Raw genomic sequence first — 20816 nt, 5'->3', positions numbered from 1 at the left:
ACTGCAAAAGCTGAAAATTTACTTGGTGTAACAACAAATAAATAACTATATTCTTAGTAAATTTTGGTGTCATCAATGAAATTATTTTCCATACTCTATTATAATATTCACCAATATTGAATGTCTACACAGGGTTTTGTGGTCATGGAGCATGAATCATGAATTGAGTCTATGAGGCCGAAGGAAAACAAGACATTATGGATGTACTGAGATGGAAAATAAATATAATACAATATAATATAAAATGTTATATTATGCTATATTATATTATATTATATTATATTATATTATATTATATTAAATATGATTGAGCAAAATTAAACGTTTTATTAATGGCATTTAATAAATATCACATTTAAGCCACTGTGGCTTCAGGAGCATTTTATGTCACAATTGCATAATTTTACCAAGCTGTTTGTAATTTATTAGCACATATTTCAGCAAACCTTTCGAAGGTGTAGCACCACTGGAGAAAGGCACCAACACATCCGCGAACCTGCAAGGATAAGTGGAAATAAGCTGTGGTTTGTTAGAATTTTTGTCATTTTGACTTTTATCTTTATTCATTTAATATTCATACACATGTATGAGCATTTTAATCTATTATTTCCATTCACACAATTTCATAAATTGATGGCATAAAAGTTAAAAGACTATTTACAAAACTATCAAACTTTCGCTGAAACGTTCATTGATTACCTAGAAATGTAGTAACCATAGCAACAACTTTTTGGGTTTCCTTTGATTGTCATTATTTATTATTATTATTTATTTATTTATTTATTTTAAAACTCTGTTTCATAATGTAGAAAACTTAGGGACACTAGAAGTAGCCTGAGATATAATTCAATGGGCAAAATTAACTCCTGCATTCTGGCCCGTCACAACGTCTGCGCATGTAAAAACATGTGACGATTTAACGACGTCACACGTAGCCTCGGAATTTGTAGTTTAAACAGTGAACGTACAGCACTAACAGTTTGAGACAAAAAGGGAAGCAGAAACTACATTTCCCGGGGATAATAAGAACGAGTTTCCGGTGTTGCGAATTTGCAAGCAGAAGTCGCTCGAAAGAGATTAGCTAGCGTGCTAGCAGCTGGAACACTTTCAGATGTAGAAATTTGAGCTAAACGGGGAATTTTAGCTATACCTGACACAAAGAGGTAATGTGTATTTCTGATAGTTGTGTTATTTCTGTTTGTGGAGGGAATGACAATTTTTTAAAACCTCTAATTTTCACATTAACGCCACTCTGTATGTTGCTAAACAACAGCAAAGCTCGTTGTTTTTCTGCTGTCGTTATCAGCTTTTGGTTTTAATTCTCGTCATTATCCTGGTTATACAAAAGAGGCGGTGGTAACAAGCTTAGAGGTGAACTCTGCTTGTATTTTTATGCTCTCGGGGAGCACAGTCGGACGTGCTTTTCTATTTTAAAAAATACTCTTCAGTCCTTTCATGTTCATTTTTTTCCCCATCTCTAACTGCCTGCTGTTTCCTTTTGTAGACGGCAGATAGTAGAGCTAAAAAGAACCCAGCTGTTGCCATGGCAATCCTTTTTGCTGTGGTGGCTCGTGGAACCACTATCCTGGCGAAGCACGCCTGGTGCGGCGGGAATTTCCTGGAAGTCACCGAACAGATTTTGGCCAAAATTCCTTCAGAGAATAACAAACTGACCTATAGTCACGGCAGGTGAGCTAACACTCGCTGTGTGTTACAGCTATAGCAATGCCAGGCCTGGCTCTTTCTGTCCTAAGGAGTTGCAGAGGAGTTTACATGTTATCTGATTTGAAGTGTATTCTTGTGTGTCGTCAGCATAGTTGCACAAGTTAAGGCTGACCTGTTTTTTTATTTTTCTCTAGCTATCTCTTTCATTACATTTGCCATGATAGAATCATCTACTTGTGCATCACAGATGATGTGAGTATCTCCTATCTTTAATTATAACAAAAAGTACTTTATCCCATAGGACTATGGGATTATGTATTTTTCCTTTTTCTTTTAGAATGACGATGTTTCTGCTGTGATTGTCAGCGTAGATTTTTTTTTTAAATGTATATATTAATACAGTGTTTCCCAACCATAGTCCTTGAGGCACACTGCCCTGCATGTTTTAGATATTTCTCTGCTTTAATATGCCTAATTCAGCTGATTGCAGTTCAGCAAACACTTGTCAATTGAAGTCACCTGTGCTAAAGCAAGGTAACACCTAAAACATGCAGGGCAGTGTGCCTCAAGGACCAGGGTTGGGAAACATTGCATTAATACTACACTAACAGAAACATCATCTTTAAGTAAGTTTACCATATCTTTTCATGTTTACCTCTTTCACGTGCCAGGACTTTGAAAGATCACGTGCATTCGGCTTCCTCAGTGAAGTCAAGAAGCGCTTCCAGACCACATACGGGTCCCGAGCGCAAACTGCTCTCCCTTACGCCATGAACAGTGAATTCTCCTCGACACTTGCAGCTCAGATGGTGAGTAGATAGAAATCTATGTTTTTTTGTTGTTTTTTTTTTTGCTAAAGCCATTTTATGAATTGACTGCATGGTTGTTTAGCACTACGATGAGAAGGTTTAGGTGTTCTGATGTTCTTTCTGTGCATCTTTGGTTGTTTATTTCAAGAGGGAAGATTTATTTATTTATTTCAAACATGGTAGAAGTATAGAATCACACACATGAACAAGGAATGCAAAAGACACATTTCTGTACCGCAATAATTTTAACTTGCTCAAAAAGGAGTAGGAAGATTTACTTATGAACTTATGAACTCCTACCCCATAAACTCATTTCATATTATCAGATGGACCCTCATTATTAAATCAAATAAAGACAATAAACGTAGGCTAATTAATTTTCCATTTTATCTGGGTTTACATATGTAAATATATACATCCACACACGCACTCTCATATGCATTAGCCTCAATTTACACATTTGTGCTAACTCTCACCCATATTGCTATACGTTGTGAAAATGACCTTCTTATATTTCCTTTTAAATTGTATTAAATTTTGACTTTGTAAACAAAACATGTCATAGTTTGCCATAAAGTCAAATTTTCATCTGACAAGTTAATAATAATAAAAAAGTAGTTTTTTTTGTTGTTGTTGTTTTTTTAAAATCTGAATAACCATATCAGGTTATTCATATATTTGAAAAGAGTAAAAAATGCCATATAGCACAAAAGTTCACCACAGTATAAGCAACACATTAAAAAAGCAGAATGAATATAAGAATCACAGGATCAGTGACTGCACACTGGCTTATCTGGGAGCCATAGTTTTAAGTTTGGAGAAAATAATTTAAAAGACCCATACGTTCTTACGCTCACTGGTATCTTATACCAGTTGAGACCAGAAGGAAATTTGCTAATGTCATATTTTTTCCCAGCTCAGCAGATGGTGTCTCATTAAAATATCGCAATGATGATATCTTATAGGCTTCTTATCCAAGACGTTCAATATCTGTTCATAAAGTATCTCTTAAGGCTATAGATTTGTGTCGGACACAATCCTAAGACATTTAACTTGTTTTACCAGTGTGATCTTTTATTTGTAAATAAATACATCTGGGGCAGTATGGCTTTACATACACTAGATTATGACCAGCATGGACACCCTAACTTCAACAAACTGCTGGGCTCTGTCAGAACCAGCATTAGGTTCAGTGGGCTTCAGTGCTCAGGACTTTGTCTCAGATTAACCGCTGTTCACACTTTCGATAAGTATAGATCCGGAACTGACAAGATCTGCGGCTTCAGAGGATCCAATCATTTAGCCATTTGTTCTTTGTCCTTACCCACCTTGTCACTCGCACACACACAAAAAAAAATACTGATCTGAAATTAAGCCAACTATTCCAAATTGTGAATAGTTAATATGATTTAAAAGTTGTCGAGCCATATCCAAAAAAAAACAACAAAACTTCTGAATCTGTTTTGCAGAAGCACCACTCAGACCCGCGGGGGACGGATCGAGTGACTGAGACTCAGATGCAAGTTGACGACCTAAAGGGTATTATGGTCCGTGACATAGGTAAGCAGCTCTACAGGCTTATAGAAAAAGTTATTATCAGTAGTGATTTTTTTATAAGTTCTGGAATAAGTGTGAGCTACTGTTAGTAGTTTATGTGGCTAAAAATGTTTTAGTAAAAACACAAATGGTCTACAAGTTTGTTTCTGTTAAGACATTATTCCACGTTCAGTCAAGATATTACACAAACTTTCTTATGACAAATATTATATTTGAATTCTTATCTCTAATAGTCCCTTAACCTCATTAAATCCTCCTGGTTGGAGCAGTGTGTCATCATCTACTGATGGTCTGCCGAGGCAGTGATGGTGTCTGCTTGAAGTAAAAGCTCCAAGCCGACATCGTAACACATGAACCTGCAGGGAATATCTGATGGGTTTTCCCAGTCTCACGTCGTTGCATGTTTTTATTCACCCGCGGCTCTGTGTTCTTTTTACAGACCTGGTCGCTCAGAGGGGAGAGAAGCTGGAGTTGCTGATTGACAAGACAGAAAATCTGGTTGATTCAGTGAGTTTTAAAATGCAGACGTTGACCTGCGGTTGCCCTATATACATGTGTTTCACATTATGAATAGTATGGAGTTGTAAAGATTGCATACAGTTGCAATGGATTTCGTCACCTTACAGCCACAAACCTCAATGTGTTTCATTGAGATTTTATGTATTAAACCAGCACTAAGTAGTGCATATTTGTGAAGTAGAGGAGAAATGATAAATGGTGTCCAAATCGTTTAACAAAAAAAAAAGTGAAAAGTGTGCTATCCATTTGCATTCAGCCACGCTGAGTCATTGCTGAGCAGAAGCAGGTTTTGCTGCGATTAAATCTTTTTACAATTACAATTAAATCTCTACTGGGTTTGCACTTTAAGAAACTAACATTTTTGTCCATTTGTGGTTGTAAAATTCCTCAAACTTAGTTTAGATTTAGAGAGTCTGTAAACATCCATTTTCACACTTAACCACAGATTCTGTTAGATTTAGAGCTGGACTTTGACTGAACCACTACAACACATAAATAAGGTCCAGTCAGAGGTCTCCCTACATGTTCCCCATTCCATTCAAGGCTTCTGTCTACACCAGATTTGGCACAGAGATAATGTGCGGTGTTGATTCTCCAGTATAAAAGATTTAATTCTGAGCTCATTTTACCATGGATAAATATGACTCCTTTTCATATTTTTTATTTGTAAAATGCTTCTGAAAACAATCTTTTCTTTCACTGTACACACACGAGTAATTGTCTTTCCCTCTGCTGCTCCACCAGTCGGTCACATTTAAAACCACGAGTCGTAACCTCGCACGAGCCATGTGCATGAAGAACCTCAAACTGATGGTTGTCGTCGTGCTGGTTGCTCTGGTGAGTATAAAAACGATCACCGTCAGTGTTGAAATGTTTCTCTGCAGCAGCTGACCTGTTTAAGCAGAAACTTACCCTTCCATTTTTTCTTTAAGATCGATCTTTCTAAAGGCTCTCGTTGTGCAAGCGCTATCGGAGCTGCTCAGTCTTGTGATAAAACGTAGCAGTCGGTGAACTCTCTCTGCTCCCTCCAGGTGGTCCTCTACATCATCGTGTCTGCTTCCTGTGGAGGCCTCAGCTGGCCGTCATGCGTCAAGAAATAAGACGGAAGCAGGGATGAAAGCAGGAGGCCGAGGAAGAGGAGGAGAAAGACCTGTTTAACTTCAAATGCCAGTGGACGAACAGACATGCAGTGCTCTTTTCTACCCTCTCCTTCCCGCCCCTGTCCAACATCGCCAGAAGACGCATGCTTCGTCTCCTCCTCCGTCCTGCTCTGTTGCCCTCACGCTACAAATCAGCACATTTATCTGCCTTCAGGACCCAGGAGTCCCAACTTTTACGCCCACATTTCTAAACTGTGGCCTGAATCTGATGTGGGAGAATAAATCTTGTCCTGCCGTCCATCTGGTACATCCATCCCGTCTCATGCACTCGTTGGGCCTGACGTGTCAGGTTGTGATCTTTGTCTTGCACCTGTGTCTGTGTAAATAATCCACTCAGACTGATGAACTACAAAAATGAAAAAAGCCAACTGTAACTTTTTTTTTTTTGATGTCAGAAGAAACATGAGGTACCTGCAGGCATCAGTAGCATCAATCTTTTGCTGCAGAGCTGAGAGTTTAAGCCTCCTTCAAACTACTAAAGTAAACAGTTTGGGATAAACCAATGCAGTATGCATATTTACATTTGCTTAATCACATAATGCAACAGCACCTTCTAAATTGTGTGTTATAAAATAGCAGATATTATCAAAAGAATGAGTATTGATCAATATTACTGATAGTTAATAGCTATTTTAAAGCTTTTGTGATTAATGAAAGGATTTATTTTTTCCTCCTGCTGACTGTGAACCTGATTGAAAGCTTCCTTTGTACCATTCCCTACCAATGGGATGTTCAGTGTGCCCATCATTATTTTTTTAACACAGTGCACTTTTGATAATGTACATAGCTCTGTCTTCTGGCATCATATGGCTTTTGATCATGGTGTTATTTAAGTACTGTACCTCCAGAGTTAAATGAATAAAATAATCCGATGGCTTCGAGTGGAGCATCTCTGGGTAAAGCATGTTGAAAAGCAAGATGGAGGAGCTTGTCATTGTAAAGTTTATGGAAAAGTGAGAGTTTCACTTCAGCTGGTGTGGCAGTAATTCTCTAGGTGGTCAGAAACTCGTCAAAATTTCTTTAAAAATAACCTAAAATTCAAATGTATATGTTTATGCAAATGGGCTGCACAGTGGTGCAGTTGGTAGAGCTGTTGCCTTGCAGCAAGAAGGTTCTGGGTTCAATTCCCAGCCCCGGTCTTTCTGCATGGAGTTTACATGTTCTCCCTGTGCATGCGTGGGTTTTCTCTGGGTACTCTGGTTTCCTCCCACAGTCCAAAAACATGACTATCAGGTTAATTGGCCTCTCCAAACTGTCCCTAGGTGTGAGTGTGTGTATGCTTGGTTGTTTGTCTCTGTGTTGCCCTGCGACAGACTGGCGACCTGTCCAGGATGTACCCCGCCTCTCGCCCGGAACGTTAGCTGGAGATAGGAACCAGCACCCCTCCCGACCCCACTGAGGGACAATGGTGTAAAGAAAATGGATGGATGGATGTTTAAGCAAATAGTGGTTGTATGAACTATATATCTGTTTCTTACACATCAAAATATCCCCAAGTAAGTAAATAAATTGTCCTATATTGAGAAGCTAGAATAATTTGATTTTTACAGCCATTCTCATGATAAACATTCAGCATCAAACTTTCTTAATATCACAATTTATTCATTTTTCAACCTGTGAATACTTCAATAGAAAATTCCAATTCAATAATTGAAATAATTCAAATCTGGCAAACTTCCATCTGTCATATGTCACCTTTGTTTTTCTGGAACTAACCAAAGGAAATGTATTTTCCTACACGATATTTATAACTGAAATTGAACTTTCTTCTTGTGTTGCATAAAAAACACAAGAAAGTGCTGTAATCTCAACATTAGTGCGATCTTGAGATGATTGTCAAGAGTGTGATGACAGACATGTGGCTACTAAAGCCTGCTATTAAAGAACAACAGCTCAGGTGGAAACATCTATCAACATAACACTCTTAGTTGTACAGAAGCAGAAGTCTTGTTTGCAGCAAGTAACATTGAGGGCAAAGCACAGTATGTTTGTTGGGCAGAGGGGCCTGACTACATCCTTTCTGAGGTGTGTGTGAACACATCATCTCCCCTACTGTCCCTCTCCTGGACTCTCTCTCTCTCTCTCTCTCTCTCTCTCTATATATATATATATATATATACATACATACACACACACACACACACACACAAATAATATCGGTATTTAATCAAATGAAATTGCTTATAAATCTGCCAGAGTAAGGTCTTTCTATCAAATGACCCTGATTGGTAGGATTTATCTAACATTTGGAGCTGATTTATTAGCTTACAGTGGACTCCAAACCCACCGTCTCTGTATCTCTCATTCTCTCAATAGTCAAAGTTCATCCAAACAAACTCTTTCATCACTTCGGGCTGATAGCTAACGCGTGGTAAATACTAGTATGTCGTTTTAAATACCGGACTGGTTTCATGACTGTGCAGTGAAAAGCCTAGTAATGAACAGGTGGAACTAATTGCTCTCGCGACGACGTCTGGTCTCCAGGGTGACAGGTAGTCTCCTAGATATGTGGAATATGTGGACTCATTTATGCTAACGTTTATCTATTTTAGTAATGTATTTACATTCTAAAAAACGTTACATGCTGGGGAGGTGGTAAGATATATTTTTTTATATCTTCTTACGCATTTATTTTTAGAAGTTAGTTGAAGTTTGACAAAAGCTGAGATACTCCAGGACTCTTCACTAGCAAAACTAACTCGCAGTTAGCACCGTTTTTATTTTCACTGACGGCTGGAATTCACTGTTAGTTGTAAGTTAGCGGTAACCGCCGTCCTGCAACCAGTAGCACGTCTTCTTTAAAGTCAAAAACTTGTTCTGTTATAGGAGTATGACCCGCTGACGACTGTCGTGTCCAAACCAGCTGAAGGAGAACAGACAGGGTCAGTCTATCAGGTGTTAAAGGGCAAGGTTTTGATCAGAAACTGACTTCTAGAGAGAGTTAAGGTACAGCAAACACGGTAATAGGGTTTCATGTATGTCTTTTAACTACAACCTTTAAGTAATAGCGTCTTCTTTACAAAGTGAGTCTGTATACATGAAATTCAGAGTAATCTGTCATGGTCTATAGTGACTATATAGGGGATGCAGTGACTGATAACTAAGTGAAAACAATAAACCATGCAGATATTGATTTTTTCCAACTGTTTATTATCCAGATGTTCTGCTTTGACCTTTCACAGCCTTGACTATTTCTATGAATATCACACAAACTGAACCTTGATCCAGCCTCAGATACACAAACAGGCTGGAGTTTATGGTCAGTCTAGATCTCAGCCTGAAAGTGGTTGTAGCATTTAGCGCTGTGCCCATTTATCACATATCACATCTAGATAATTTTTTTTATATGTGATCTGAAAATCTGAGAAGTCGTTTGTGTAATTGTAATTTGATAAAATGGGCTCTGTCTTGGGTATTTTTTTTTCCTTGTGAATATTTTATAAACTTTATTTTTAGGACTCTAAAGTGGGGCGAAAGTGAGATATTCTAGACAGGTCATCAGTCCATCACAAGAGCAGTTAGGGTCATCTTGTGCTGCACATTGGCATTCCACATGTCTTAACCTTTTTGTATCACTCTAGTTTGTTTTGTCCTGGTTTTGAGTGAAGTTGACCACCCCACCTCCTTCAAATCAGACAAAATTGGTGTCAAATTCTTTGTGCCACTATCATTTTAAGGATATTCTGAAATGTTTCTAGAGGGCATGAAAGGTCAACCAGCCCTCGTATCATCTTCAAATCAGACAAAATTGGTGTCAATCAACTTGACTATGTTTGTGCAGCAAAAAAATTTTTGTACGTGATGCTTTGACTTTGGAGATACTGATGAAAGTTTAAAGGTCAGTTAGATTTAGTAAAGTGGGAATATGAGGGGTTGCTTGTTGACCCTTTGACCTTTAAACTTTCATTAATGTCCTAAAAGCCAAAGCAGCACAAACAAGAACATTTTTTTTCTACCTTAAAGCAGCATTTCCTCTTAGTGAAACTTTCCAATGTCTTGTCATACAGATACAGTAAACTAATTGTGGTGCATTCAGTGGAGTCCTTTAGACTGAACTCAGACTGAAGGATGGCTTGTGCTAATTTTACCAGAATCTCTTTTACCTTACCCAGAACTGCTTTCCTGTGTGTTTTATTTTATCCCTGTTGACCTTGAATCCAGCAGCTTGACCTGCTGCCTCTTTGGGCAGCAGACTATCATCTTGTCAGAGTTGTTGGTGGCTGCTCCCATTACTCACCACCTCCTTGAGTGTTACAGATTATGTTCACCTACCCGTGCAAAGATAAAGACACTAACTTTGATTCAGCTCAGTTTAATGATTAACCCAGGTACAAGGTTCTGCTATGTGCAAGTCACATTTTGTTGCAAGTTAACTTGAGGTGTTCATGAAATGTAACTTTAACAAGCCAGATAGAGTAGGGCGTACCACACTATCAATTGTGCCTGTCAAAAAGTACAGGGCAGTGTGTGTTCTGCCTTACTTGGTTAATATTGCTCAATGGCTTCAATTACATAACACTCCCATTTTAATAGGATTTCACAGGACATGCGACATCACAGCGCTCTACGGAGATCAACTCTGTGCAGTGATTTATATGTCATCTTGACTCATGATTGGTTCTTCGGGTCGTCTGGCTTTATATAGATTAAGCAGAAATAGTGAGGGTCTTATGGAGTGAGGTCAGGATCAAATGACAAGCTGTTTCTGTTGAACATGAATGTTGTCAGCAAGGGCTTTGGAAAACGTATCAACTGTACTGACTGCTGTTTGTGTAATGTAATGTTTTTATTTTATTTTTTGCTCCTTTTTTACTTTTGGACAGCTACGATGCGTAACAGTGGCAACAAGGTATTGTTCTTACAGCAGGGAGGAGTTGATTAGCAATTCAAAAACTTAAATATCTGAACTACAATTTCTACTCAACATTCCAGAGGAGTTGAAAAGGAGGCTTCATGGAGAGAGAGACGTTCGAACCATCTCTTCCACCCATCATAATGGGCAAGGATCATTTCTCCGACTGCAACTTTTCTATCCAGCTTTTTAACCAAAGAGGAGTGGCAAAAGCAACTTGGGTGGATTAGCAGTTGCCTGCCAGCAACTGATGGGCTCATCCAGGACGTGTTACTGTGGAATATTGTCTCTGAACTGTTAACATGTCATGACGGTGATGACGTTGTCATACGGCAACAGTCTCCAGTCACAGGATTCTTCAGAGTTGACGCAAGACTGACTACTACCATATGCCCTTCCTGCCAACAGCATCCCCGTCCACAACTATCCAAACTTGGAAGATATGAGTTACAGCAACTTTTAATTTCACCTTTGGGATACATAAAATATTTTTGACCTGAATTGAAAAGTTTGAGCTTTACTTCAAATTCCAGTGCGTCATTGGTGGGATACAGTGGCTGGTAGCCGTCCTGCTCCCTTCATTTTGTCCCACACATAAAAAGCTGCCTGATCCTTTCCTTCATAGCAGAAAGCCTTTGGCTGCTTAGCAACACTGAATGCCAACTCCGTCTGGCTGTCCGCGGCCACTCCCCTTTCAGTAGGATAAGGTGACATGTCGCCTTGCTCCTTTTGTAAGCGTGCAACCCAACCAGGGGCGCAGTTCCTAGCTGGACCTTGACACGTGTGTGCAGGCAGAGCATGGAGAAACAAACTTCCTCTTGATGTCTTGCGCAGGAGCTGCTGGGAGAGCCTGCAGGAGGCTCGCATGGAGAAAATTATATTACTGAGGAGGAGAACAAAAACCTAAACTAACAACGATCTGATCTCGTTCACTCAGCCTTTGTTGGTATTGATGCACGGCTGACTTTGAACACAAGGCAGGAGGGCTGGTGGGATGGAGGCTGACTTGCACCGACGTCTACCCAGCTGGCTGAGTTTGACGTTTGGAAGGAAAATGGGGATGGAAGACTCTCCTGAAACAAAATAAAATGTAAATGTGAATGTATTTTTATCCACATCACTGGATGGAGAGAGGACTAATAGATTCTGAAGGTTGGTTCATACTACACTTAAACACTCTGACTGAAAATGAGATTCATTTTTAGCAGTATTTTTGTTTTAGTGCTGCACAGCTTTGATCCCTCTGCCTCTGTTTTCCCATAAACACAGACAGGACACAGAGTCTGAAGTTGCTGTTCCTTATATAACACTCATTGCTCATTTACATTTTTAACCAGGACAATCACTGCTTTTTATCAGCATTTCACTTGGTGATTATATTACCTTGGATGGGTAGTCCCTGCCAAAGTTCAGTGTGTGCAGCAATTCTTCAAGGCTTATGAATTCAGACTTGATTGTAAAGTTTGTAATGCACAACAAAGTGTGTTTCATGGATGGTAAGCCTAATTGATATTTACTCTATAAGGAATAAGGAGTTGTAAAGGTTGAAATATAATTTTTTTTAACTTGCTGTAGCATTTTTTAATTTTTGCGTTAACTCGTGTTTTTTAACTATATTTTGTTTTGTTTTTCTCCAACTCTAAACGTTTTGATTCCTGTTACCAGGTATTTTATTATAAGATTTAGCTGGCAATGAATATTTTGTAAAAGTAGTTAAAAGCTGTTCAGTGTCATTTCACAGTATGTTGGATCGCACAATAACGGACAACACTGCAACCACAAAAAACCACTTTGATGTAATATTTAGTTGCTATTATATTTTTAAAGAAAGGCATTCACAGTGTGCTTGCTGATAATTTATCCCATCTGTGTATGAACTTTCACAGCCTTAGATGCCTTCGTATGACGAAGAATTCAGCTGCCAAGTTGTTTAAAGAACTTTCATTCATTGTCTAAATATGTTTGATACTTAAATTAACTGCAATTCAATTACAGTAATAACTGTGACCTTAACTTGGACGATTCTGTATTTTCTTCAGTGTATGTGGTTTTTTACGACTCTTTCTTCACAATGTTAGATTTTAGTATGCAATGAAACAATAAATAATCCAAGTCATTAAAGGCAGAGCCAAGCATTAGTGGACTGCCTTAGAAAACAAATTGAAGTTTAAGTTTTAACAAATAGGAAGGATTTTAAAGGGAACTACCTGATTTGTACATTGAGCTGTCCAAGGTTTTAAATATTTGTATTTGGATAGGTTTAAAGTTTTTATTTTAACTTTTTTTTTAAATGGTAAAGAATGCCCTCAGTCTTTCTAGTTTTAATGTTTTCGTGGTATTTGTGATCTGATCTCTGTACTCTTTCTTTGTTTTGTTTCTACAGTGGTGCCTTTGTTGTTGTGTCTGGCAAGCTTTGCTGTCCAACCTGCTTAAGCAAACACAATAGTGCCACAGCAAAGCTATTAAGATGTCAACATCTCAGACTGAACGGCTGCTGGCCTAATAGTTTATTTAGGGTTAGACTTATTATTAATTCACATCAGATGGCTCATTTTAGTTTGCTTGCATTTCATCAAAATTATTTTAACAGGAAGTTTAAGTATTTGCTATAAAACTATATAAACTGACATCAATCATAGTTGATTCCAGTTCAATTGAGGTTTGGCATATTAACACAAATCTGGCCCCATGTCATGACCTCCTACTTTGAGTATTTTTGTAAAATTTATAAAAAGTATATTTTTAAGAGTTTAGAAAGAAAGTGACATTCCTTTCTTTTTCTTGTTCAGGCCTGCTCAACAAATGTGATGGATTACAGGGGTGTTGGCCGAAAGACCGAACTTGAATCCAGTCCTGACTCTACAATGGCTAAGACATTTAATTTACCAAGTGACCCCTTTGAGAGCTCAGCAGATACCCCACCGAGAGACGGGCAGCTTTCTACATCACCCGACTCCGACGGTATTTCCAGCCTGAGTGAAAGAGAAGCCAGTGGCTCCCCTTACATCAACACAGACCACTGTCTAAACGAACATTCCTCTGTGGGCAACAGCCACACTTTCACCTCAGCACAGCAGGATCTTCTCACCGTTGTAACTTCAAATATGAATGAAACATTTATTAACGCACCTGTAATTAGAAGTCCGGATTCCCAGGACAAAAGTTTGAGCCTAGCTCATCATGGACAAACTGGACCTGAGACAGATGAGAGTTCTAGTAAACATGGAGAACAAGACGATAAGAATGAGGAGATCGCCTCAAACGCGGCTGGAGGAGAAGGCAAGTTGAGTTCAAGTGACACTTCCTGTTGTGGATACAGTGGGAATGGGCACATCTTACTAAGCTCTGGAGAAATGGTGGTGAGAAGTCACGGTTCGTGTCTGGAAGATCAGTGCCTCGTGATATTCTCCTCGATGGAGGAATCAAGCGTTTCTGCTACCGCAGGCACCATGTCTTTGCCTTTAGAGTCTATCATGCCAGATGTTTGCAAAGCATCCACAGAGCAAGAGACCAAGGAAAGCATGGGACATCCTACTCTTGGTGTGACTTTCAACCAGGCGAACAGTTTGGATAATCTCACTGAGGAAATTGATACGTCAGCATTCGACTCCCATGTACCACTGCCAAGTGAAGGTGGTCTTTTCTTGACCTTTATTTGTGAAACACCGACCGACCAGACAAACCAGGTCAAGTCTTCTGGTGCTGACGCAGAGCTTCTGCCTCAGGTTACAGAAGAGTTTACTTCAGAACTTGGCAAAACCTTTGGGTCCACTGTGTCAGGAGCGCAGGACAGCGATGGTGACATTCATACGTCCACTCCGGTGCAGTGCATTGCAAACAAGATACCTAACCTCTCCTCTCTCCTCTCTCCTTTCAATGAAAATGTTAACAGCCCAAGTTTGCAGCTCGAGAAAAGGAAGCACATTTTTGTCGCCTCTAAAGAGTGTCCGGTTGCAGGACTCACACCATCAATCTGCAAAGTCAAGAAAACAGAATCACAGAAGGTTCCCATATCCGACATTGATACTGTGAAATATAAAGATTTAACTAGAATGACACAGCGAGCAGCTGTACCAGGCACTGATAAACTACAAAAGTCCCAGCAGGTTAAAAAAAATGGTGAGGTTAATAAAAAAAACACTTTTAGGTTTACCACTACCAAAGTTATGGGCAGAAATACGGGCGCCTCTGCTACCTCTAAAACATTTGGTCCTACTGGACAAGTTAAAAGAGCTGCTGCTTCAGGACTAACTGGCAAATCTTCACATGGGTGTGATGCAGTATCTTTACCTGATCTCCATCCAGCTGTCCAAGAATATGTTCCAGTGGTCCAGTGCAGTGAAAGCAACTTTGAAGGGATGCCAGCAAACACCAGCCAAGTATCCAAGGAATCGGCACAACATGCTGGCGGCCTGAGCAGTACTTCGGAAATGTCATCGTCTAGACGGAGCCAAGTGGATCCCAAACCCACTCCAAAGAAGGGTGTTTCAAACAAAACTGGGGTCGGCTCAGGTTCAGCTGTGGGTCAAGACAGAATGTGGGCTCGCCGCTACGCTGAGGGTTTGCCCAAAGACAAGAAAGCAACTCAAGGGGTCGCGGCTGGTTTTCCAGCTTCTCGAGATGATGGTGGCAAGAATTCAACCAAAGCAGGCAGTCCGAAGTGCCCTTCTCAGCTTAAGCACGTTGAGGAAGCAAACAGTCCTGCGAACAACTCAAGAGGAGTAAAGAAGACCAGTTTGGTGGTGAGTGGATACTTGAACACACACCGTTTGGGCAGTTTGTTTTGTATGGGGTTTACACTTTGTTTTGTTTTTCCCTGTCTCCCAGGCAGAAGCCAGCAAGTCAGCAGGAGCTCATCTGAATGAAAATAAAAGTAGAACTCAAGATCTTGGTTCTCCCAGACAAAATAGAGGAGCACCACGTCCCCAGCCTCCAGCTGCCAGTCCCAGACTCACCCCTCTGTCAGCCAGGTCCAAACGGGGAGCCCTGAGAACGACTGAGAGCAGGATCACAGGAACTGCTGGGAAGGCCCAAACAAGCACAAGTGGCGAAGGTAGGCTTATCTTTCATCCATCCATCCATCCATTTTCTGAACACCCTTGTCCCTCAGTGGGGTCGGGAGGGGTGCTGGTGCCTATCTCCAGCTAACGTTCCGGGCGAGAGGCGGGGTACATCCTGGACAGGTCGCCAGTCTGTCGCAGGCTTATCTTTCAATTAAGTTTATTTATTAGTCCCAGAAAAACACTGGACAGTACTGAGCTTGTGGTCATGCTAAAGTAATGAGTGAGATGGGTTCAAGTTAAAGATTCATTTGGATACCTTTATTCTCCAAGTAATTCATGCTAAGTATATTATTTAAAATGTATTGATTTTAGTCATTTCTTTGTAAATAAAAAATTGACTAAAATATTATATACAGCTCTGGAAAAATTTAAGAGACCACTTCATATTATCAGTGTACTTGTGTAACAAGTACAGGGATGAATTTGGAAGGTCATAAAAGACACAAATTATCTCCAAATGATCTGAGAAAAATGAAACTTGAAGCTGCCTGGAACTTGTTCTTCTTTAGTATTATATGCCAGAACTGCAGCCTAGCAAAAATACACAGGAGTAGAAGTGGTTTAATGCTCAGGCACTTGGACAACGTAAGAAAGGCTGAAACCCTTTAGTTTTCTAAATTAATAATTTAAAAAATTTGGTTCTCAAAAATAACCAAAACATCACTCCAGTTGTGTCATTCTGTAACGACTGTCTATATATATATTGAGTGTCACTTTTTGAAATTGGTTACTAAAATTAATTAATTCATTATTATTCATTCAAATTTAATTCTGTAATTCATTGAGATACACCTGTTAGTTTGGCAGCCAACTATATCATAATGTTGAATGAAGCAGGCTGCTGTAGCATGGTCTCACCATCAGATGGTGATGTTGAGCATGTTCTGATATGGGCTGAAGCGGTTACACCACTTTAGAAAACCGTGACATTTGATGGTTGTAAACGTATTAATTTTAGCTGGAGAGTTTCTGGTATTTTATTTACAATCAAAAGCAAAGTACAGTGTTTTTGCTTTTTTTGTTGAAAATTTTTGTCATTTTATGTGTGTTGTTTTTTTTTTCATTTTCTCAATTGCATACCAGGCAGTCACAAAGTCGTGGGAACAGAGGAGACATCCACAGGCATTAAGCTCCATCAAAATGCACCCAAGCCTCCTCAAACTCCCGGTCGCTCCTCACTCGTGGGCCGTCCCGTGGTTCCTGTTAGACCCCCAAAGAAGATCTCGGTTATGGGTCAGGATTCTAAGAATACACCAGGTGAGGCTTATTGATATGCAGAAATAAGGACAGCTACTCCAGGCTAATACACAAATGTGTAAAATCTGTTTTTAGTGTGAAGACCATAATTTTCTTTTTTACCCACTGATTATACAGCTGGAAAAGGAGGGCAATTGTTGACCAATTTCAGGCCTTGGCCTTAATATGAATTTATTTATTTTTTCTTTCTTGTTTCTCTTTCCAAAAGATGTTTTAAATAAACTAGTCTTAAGGCCAGTAGTATAAAGCATGAGGACGTCTGATATGAACTGGTTCTCTCACCCAGAATATTCAATAGACTGCAGCCCACTGTGATTGGCTGGGAGAACCCGTACTTCAAACTGGGGAACCCCACCTTGTGTTGTTATGGCAACGCCTGCTGTTCCACTCTACTTAACACACAACGTAGCCTGGAGGAGTAAAAGCAGACACATTCAGACCCATGTCCTCTGAGGTGGACATAAAGCAAAGTCTCCAAATTCTGAGCTGAAAACCTATGGATGGCTACAACGGACTTCGAAGCTGCACCTGGACTGAGTCCCCAGCTCACGTCTTTCATAACTCCTCTGTAGTCGGACGTAACCATGCAGAATCCAGCTGTCACCTCGTGCTGCTGACGTGTCTGCTCATCGGATCCTATCGCCTCTGTATCGTCCCTTTGTTGACTGCGTTTCATGGAAACGGTAGAAAGCTTTGGAGACGTAACGGCAAATTACAAGTGTCTGTTGCTGTTTACTGTTAGGTAGACTTGTAGCATTCAGGTTTAGTAGAAACTATAATTTTGCACAGTATGTAAAACTTTCATGTTTTGTTTATTCTTTCCCTGGCAAATGGTAGTCACGATGATCAACATTCTGTTCGTAATTTTGTTTTTTTTGATTTAATAGAATAGAATTTTATTTTCAGTTCAAAAATACTTTATTGATCCCAATGTGATTATTGGGATCACATTATGGGAAATATTAAATTTATCTGAATTTACATTGCCACTCTGTATTTAACCCATTCATGTCTGTAATTGTTCTTTAGTTTCCGGAAGAGCTGCACAGAAATCAACACCAATTAAATCTTCTTTGCTGAAAGCAAAGCTTATTTCAGCTCCTTCAAGAAACAATGGATCAGGTAGGAATCTTATGGGTCTGAGGTCATATTTTACAAATTTTGTAAAAGCAATAGTTGAGGTTTTTTAAAGTGAGGTTTTGTCAAAATGTTTTAAGCAGTTACTATCTTTCCTGAAGTAGATAAATCTCTCTGTTTAGCATAAATATAGGTTATTCAGTGCCACAGACTGGCATTAATGGGTTATCCAAGAGTGGCTAAGATCAAGTCGGACTAAAGAAAAGTCATAGTGGTTTGTGTAAACGCTATTTTATGAAGCTTTTCAATGCCGACACATTTTCACTGGATAATAATTTAAACGGCAGACCTAGGACATTCCTCTTTGAAACCTTTGCTAAGAACACACTTTGCAAATCATATCCAGTCAGTGTAACTGTCTGATAGAAAGGTAAAGAGATGTTAAAAGCAAAACATATGTTGCTGTTTAAGCGAACACCATTTTTCTAGAACTGCGTCACTCAGAGTGGTTGTTGGAGTAGCTCTCTGACTCCCAGTCAGATTTTGTTTTTTCATTTTTTAAACTTTAATTCATGCGATTCTGACAGAATATATTTTTCTTTTTAACAACCGTTTCTTCTGGTTTTGGATGCTGTGCAGCTGAATAGATTTTTTTTTTTTTTTACCAACAGTTCTTACACTTTGCTCATTTGTTATGATGCGTAACCTTAGCAATAAGATGGCTTATAACAGAAGGCAGCTGATTAACATGGCAAAAGCTGAAATAATGCCACAACTGAAGCCAGAAATCCCAGTGGAGGTGTAAAGGAGGCGTCATGGATGCAGAGCAGGAGTAAAGAGGAGAGGGAGAAGGAGGAACTTCAAACATCTCTTCTGTCAATCATAATAGGCAACAAGGTTTTGTTAGCTAACAAGCTGGATGAGCTTCGAGCCCTGACAAGGACTCAGCAAGAGTATAAGCAGAATCGTATCCCCGACTCCAACGTCTCTCTGCCAGGCTACCTAACCATACGAGCAGACAGACATTTAAATGGCAGGAAAAGTAAAGGAGGTGGATTAGCAGTGCTTGTGTCATCCAGGACATGTTACTGTGAAGTGTCGTCCAGACATTGAACTCTTGGCATTAAGTTTTCTTCCATATTATTTACCAAGAGTTATGTTGGCAGCTGTCTACATCTCACCCTCAGCTGTTAACAGTAATGCATGAGATGTCATCAGTTCTGTTGTTGCTAAGATACAGACACAACACTCCAATACATCTGTGGCATTATTTGGTGATTTTAATCATGCTTCACTCTCTTCTACACTGCCAGCGTTTCACCAGTTTCTGCTGCTCCACCCAAGAAAGCAAGACATTGGATTTGTTTTACACAAATGTAAAGGACTCGTATAACTCCAAAACCAATTCCTCCTCTGGGGAAATCAGATCACAACCTTGTTTTATTTTCTGCTTTGAAATATAAACGCCTTGGTCAGAGGTTACCTGTAGCAAAAAAGACTGAGAGAAAGTGATCACAGGAAGCTGAAGAAACCCTGCAGAGTTGTTTTTGAGGTTACAGATTGGATTGCCCTTTGCCAGCTACATGGAGATAACCTCAGTATCATGAATGATTTGGCTCAGTTAAAAGTTCATCCTCCTCCTCTCCTGTCCCCAGCCAAACGGACATCCCACCCTTCTTTGACCTACAGCTTTCCTGTCAAACCTCCTCAGTCATGGACTCATCTGCTTCCAATTTAGTCCATTTTTTTATGTAGATAATCATTCTAAGTAAAGGTGAAGACGGTTTAAAGGATCGTTTAATGGGAGTTACGAAAAAGATGTTTTCGAAGCTGGAAATTGTCCATTGTCATAGTTTATCTTAGACTGGCTGTTAGATTCTGCCTCTAGGGCCAACTAATCTGGAGTTTTACTAAATAAAGATACTAGGACAGCTTTCTGCCACAGGTTAGACATCAAATGATTGAAACTTTTTAACAAAACACAAACTTTAAAAATCCTCAACCATCCCTTTTGAAATAAATTCTCAATTTATACAAATAGGCTAGCATAAGTACTCTCTAGGAATGATTAGTGTTTTTTTATTTTTATTTTTTATTTAACATCTTCAAACTAATCTTGTATTCTATCAAACATTGTATGGTATTGGCACATGATGAAAACATTTTAATCATGATTTGATTGTGTCACTTCTACCTCTGTTGAAGTTTTTCCTAGTTAGTTCAGCTTTATAGCTGCACACAAGTGTCAGTTTTCAGTGTTGGAGACCAGCATTCTGCTTCATGATGGGTTGGATTAACTTCAGCTTTTTCTCCCATGTGAATCTTCTCCTTGTAGCGACCTTGACTGCAGCTTCCACAAGCAAAGGATCATCAAGCTCTGCAGTCACTCCACTGAAAAAGACAAACCATGGAAGACTTGTTGAACAAACATATTGTGGAACTGGTAAGGTTCCTTTTGTTACTTTTAAGCATGGCCACCTCGCTTACTTGATTTATTTCAACACTCATTTAAAATGTCTAGGTGCAAGAATCGATGATCGTTTGGGTTCTAACGCCATCTTGAAAAGTCTAAAAACGTTTGGAGTTTACCTTTACAATCATCTGGGGCTGGTTAGTTTGGGAGATGAAGATAATGGGAGCGTGGTCAGTTATTTTAATTTCCTGATGCATTACTTTATCTACAAGCTAATATATGTTTTTTTTGTGTGTGTCCTTTCTACCAATTTTTATTGAAATTACATCTTTTATTTGTCATTTGCCATATTGCAAACTGAGATTTTTTTTAGTCAAACTCTGACCATGTTGATTTTTGATTTATTAAACAAAAATCCAGGGATAAATGTTGGCTCGTTTAAAA

The 20816-nt window shown here is 39.3% G+C and overlaps 2 protein-coding genes and 1 long non-coding RNA gene across 9 annotated transcripts in view; 2 read left to right on the top strand and 1 right to left on the bottom strand.

Moving 5' to 3' along the window:
- Positions 1-972: 972 nt before the first annotated feature.
- On the top strand, positions 973-6591 carry sybl1 (synaptobrevin-like 1). Its single transcript, XM_015041278.1, has 8 exons — positions 973-1163; positions 1505-1689; positions 1860-1917; positions 2337-2474; positions 3944-4034; positions 4471-4538; positions 5295-5387; positions 5582-6591. Exons 2-8 carry the CDS (start codon positions 1544-1546, stop codon positions 5648-5650), a joined length of 663 nt encoding a protein of 220 aa, XP_014896764.1. The 5' UTR covers positions 973-1163; positions 1505-1543; the 3' UTR covers positions 5651-6591.
- Positions 6592-8104: 1513 nt separating this feature from the next.
- The window catches only part of mtus1a (microtubule associated tumor suppressor 1a), a 30571-nt gene continuing 17859 nt past the window's right edge, over positions 8105-20816 (top strand). For 3 of the 7 annotated variants that reach the window (XM_015041268.1, XM_015041264.1, XM_015041269.1), the window contains exons 1-7: positions 8209-8305; positions 8537-8656; positions 13352-15304; positions 15390-15615; positions 16709-16882; positions 17912-18004; positions 20295-20402. In XM_015041268.1, the coding sequence (XP_014896754.1) occupies positions 13370-15304; positions 15390-15615; positions 16709-16882; positions 17912-18004; positions 20295-20402 (2536 nt within the window). In that variant the 5' untranslated portion in view covers positions 8209-8305; positions 8537-8656; positions 13352-13369. The other 4 variants (XM_015041265.1, XM_015041267.1, XM_015041266.1 and 1 more) reach the window with 4 other exon arrangements.
- On the bottom strand, positions 11548-17500 carry LOC106952881 (uncharacterized). Its single transcript, XR_001426067.1, has 4 exons — positions 17411-17500; positions 17165-17292; positions 16706-16825; positions 11548-11635 (listed from the first exon to the last, which is right to left on the bottom strand). It is a non-coding gene; the product is annotated as an uncharacterized LOC106952881 (long non-coding RNA).

This window comes from Poecilia latipinna, unplaced genomic scaffold (assembly GCF_001443285.1).
Source record: "Poecilia latipinna isolate Pla-1442-1.1 unplaced genomic scaffold, P_latipinna-1.0 Scaffold544, whole genome shotgun sequence".
NCBI classification, from domain to species: Eukaryota; Metazoa; Chordata; class Actinopteri; order Cyprinodontiformes; family Poeciliidae; genus Poecilia; species Poecilia latipinna.
This window is presented reverse-complemented; position numbering and strand designations above follow the sequence as displayed.

Coding starts and splice junctions, on each gene's coding strand:
- sybl1 (XM_015041278.1), top strand. CDS start 1,544: ATGGCAATCCTTTTTGCTGTGGTGGCTCGTGGAACCACTATCCTGGCG. Junction 1,918..2,336: donor ACTTGTGCATCACAGATGAT/GTGAGTATCTCC, acceptor TTCACGTGCCAG/GACTTTGAAAGATCACGTGC. Junction 5,388..5,581: donor TCGTCGTGCTGGTTGCTCTG/GTGAGTATAAAA, acceptor TGCTCCCTCCAG/GTGGTCCTCTACATCATCGT.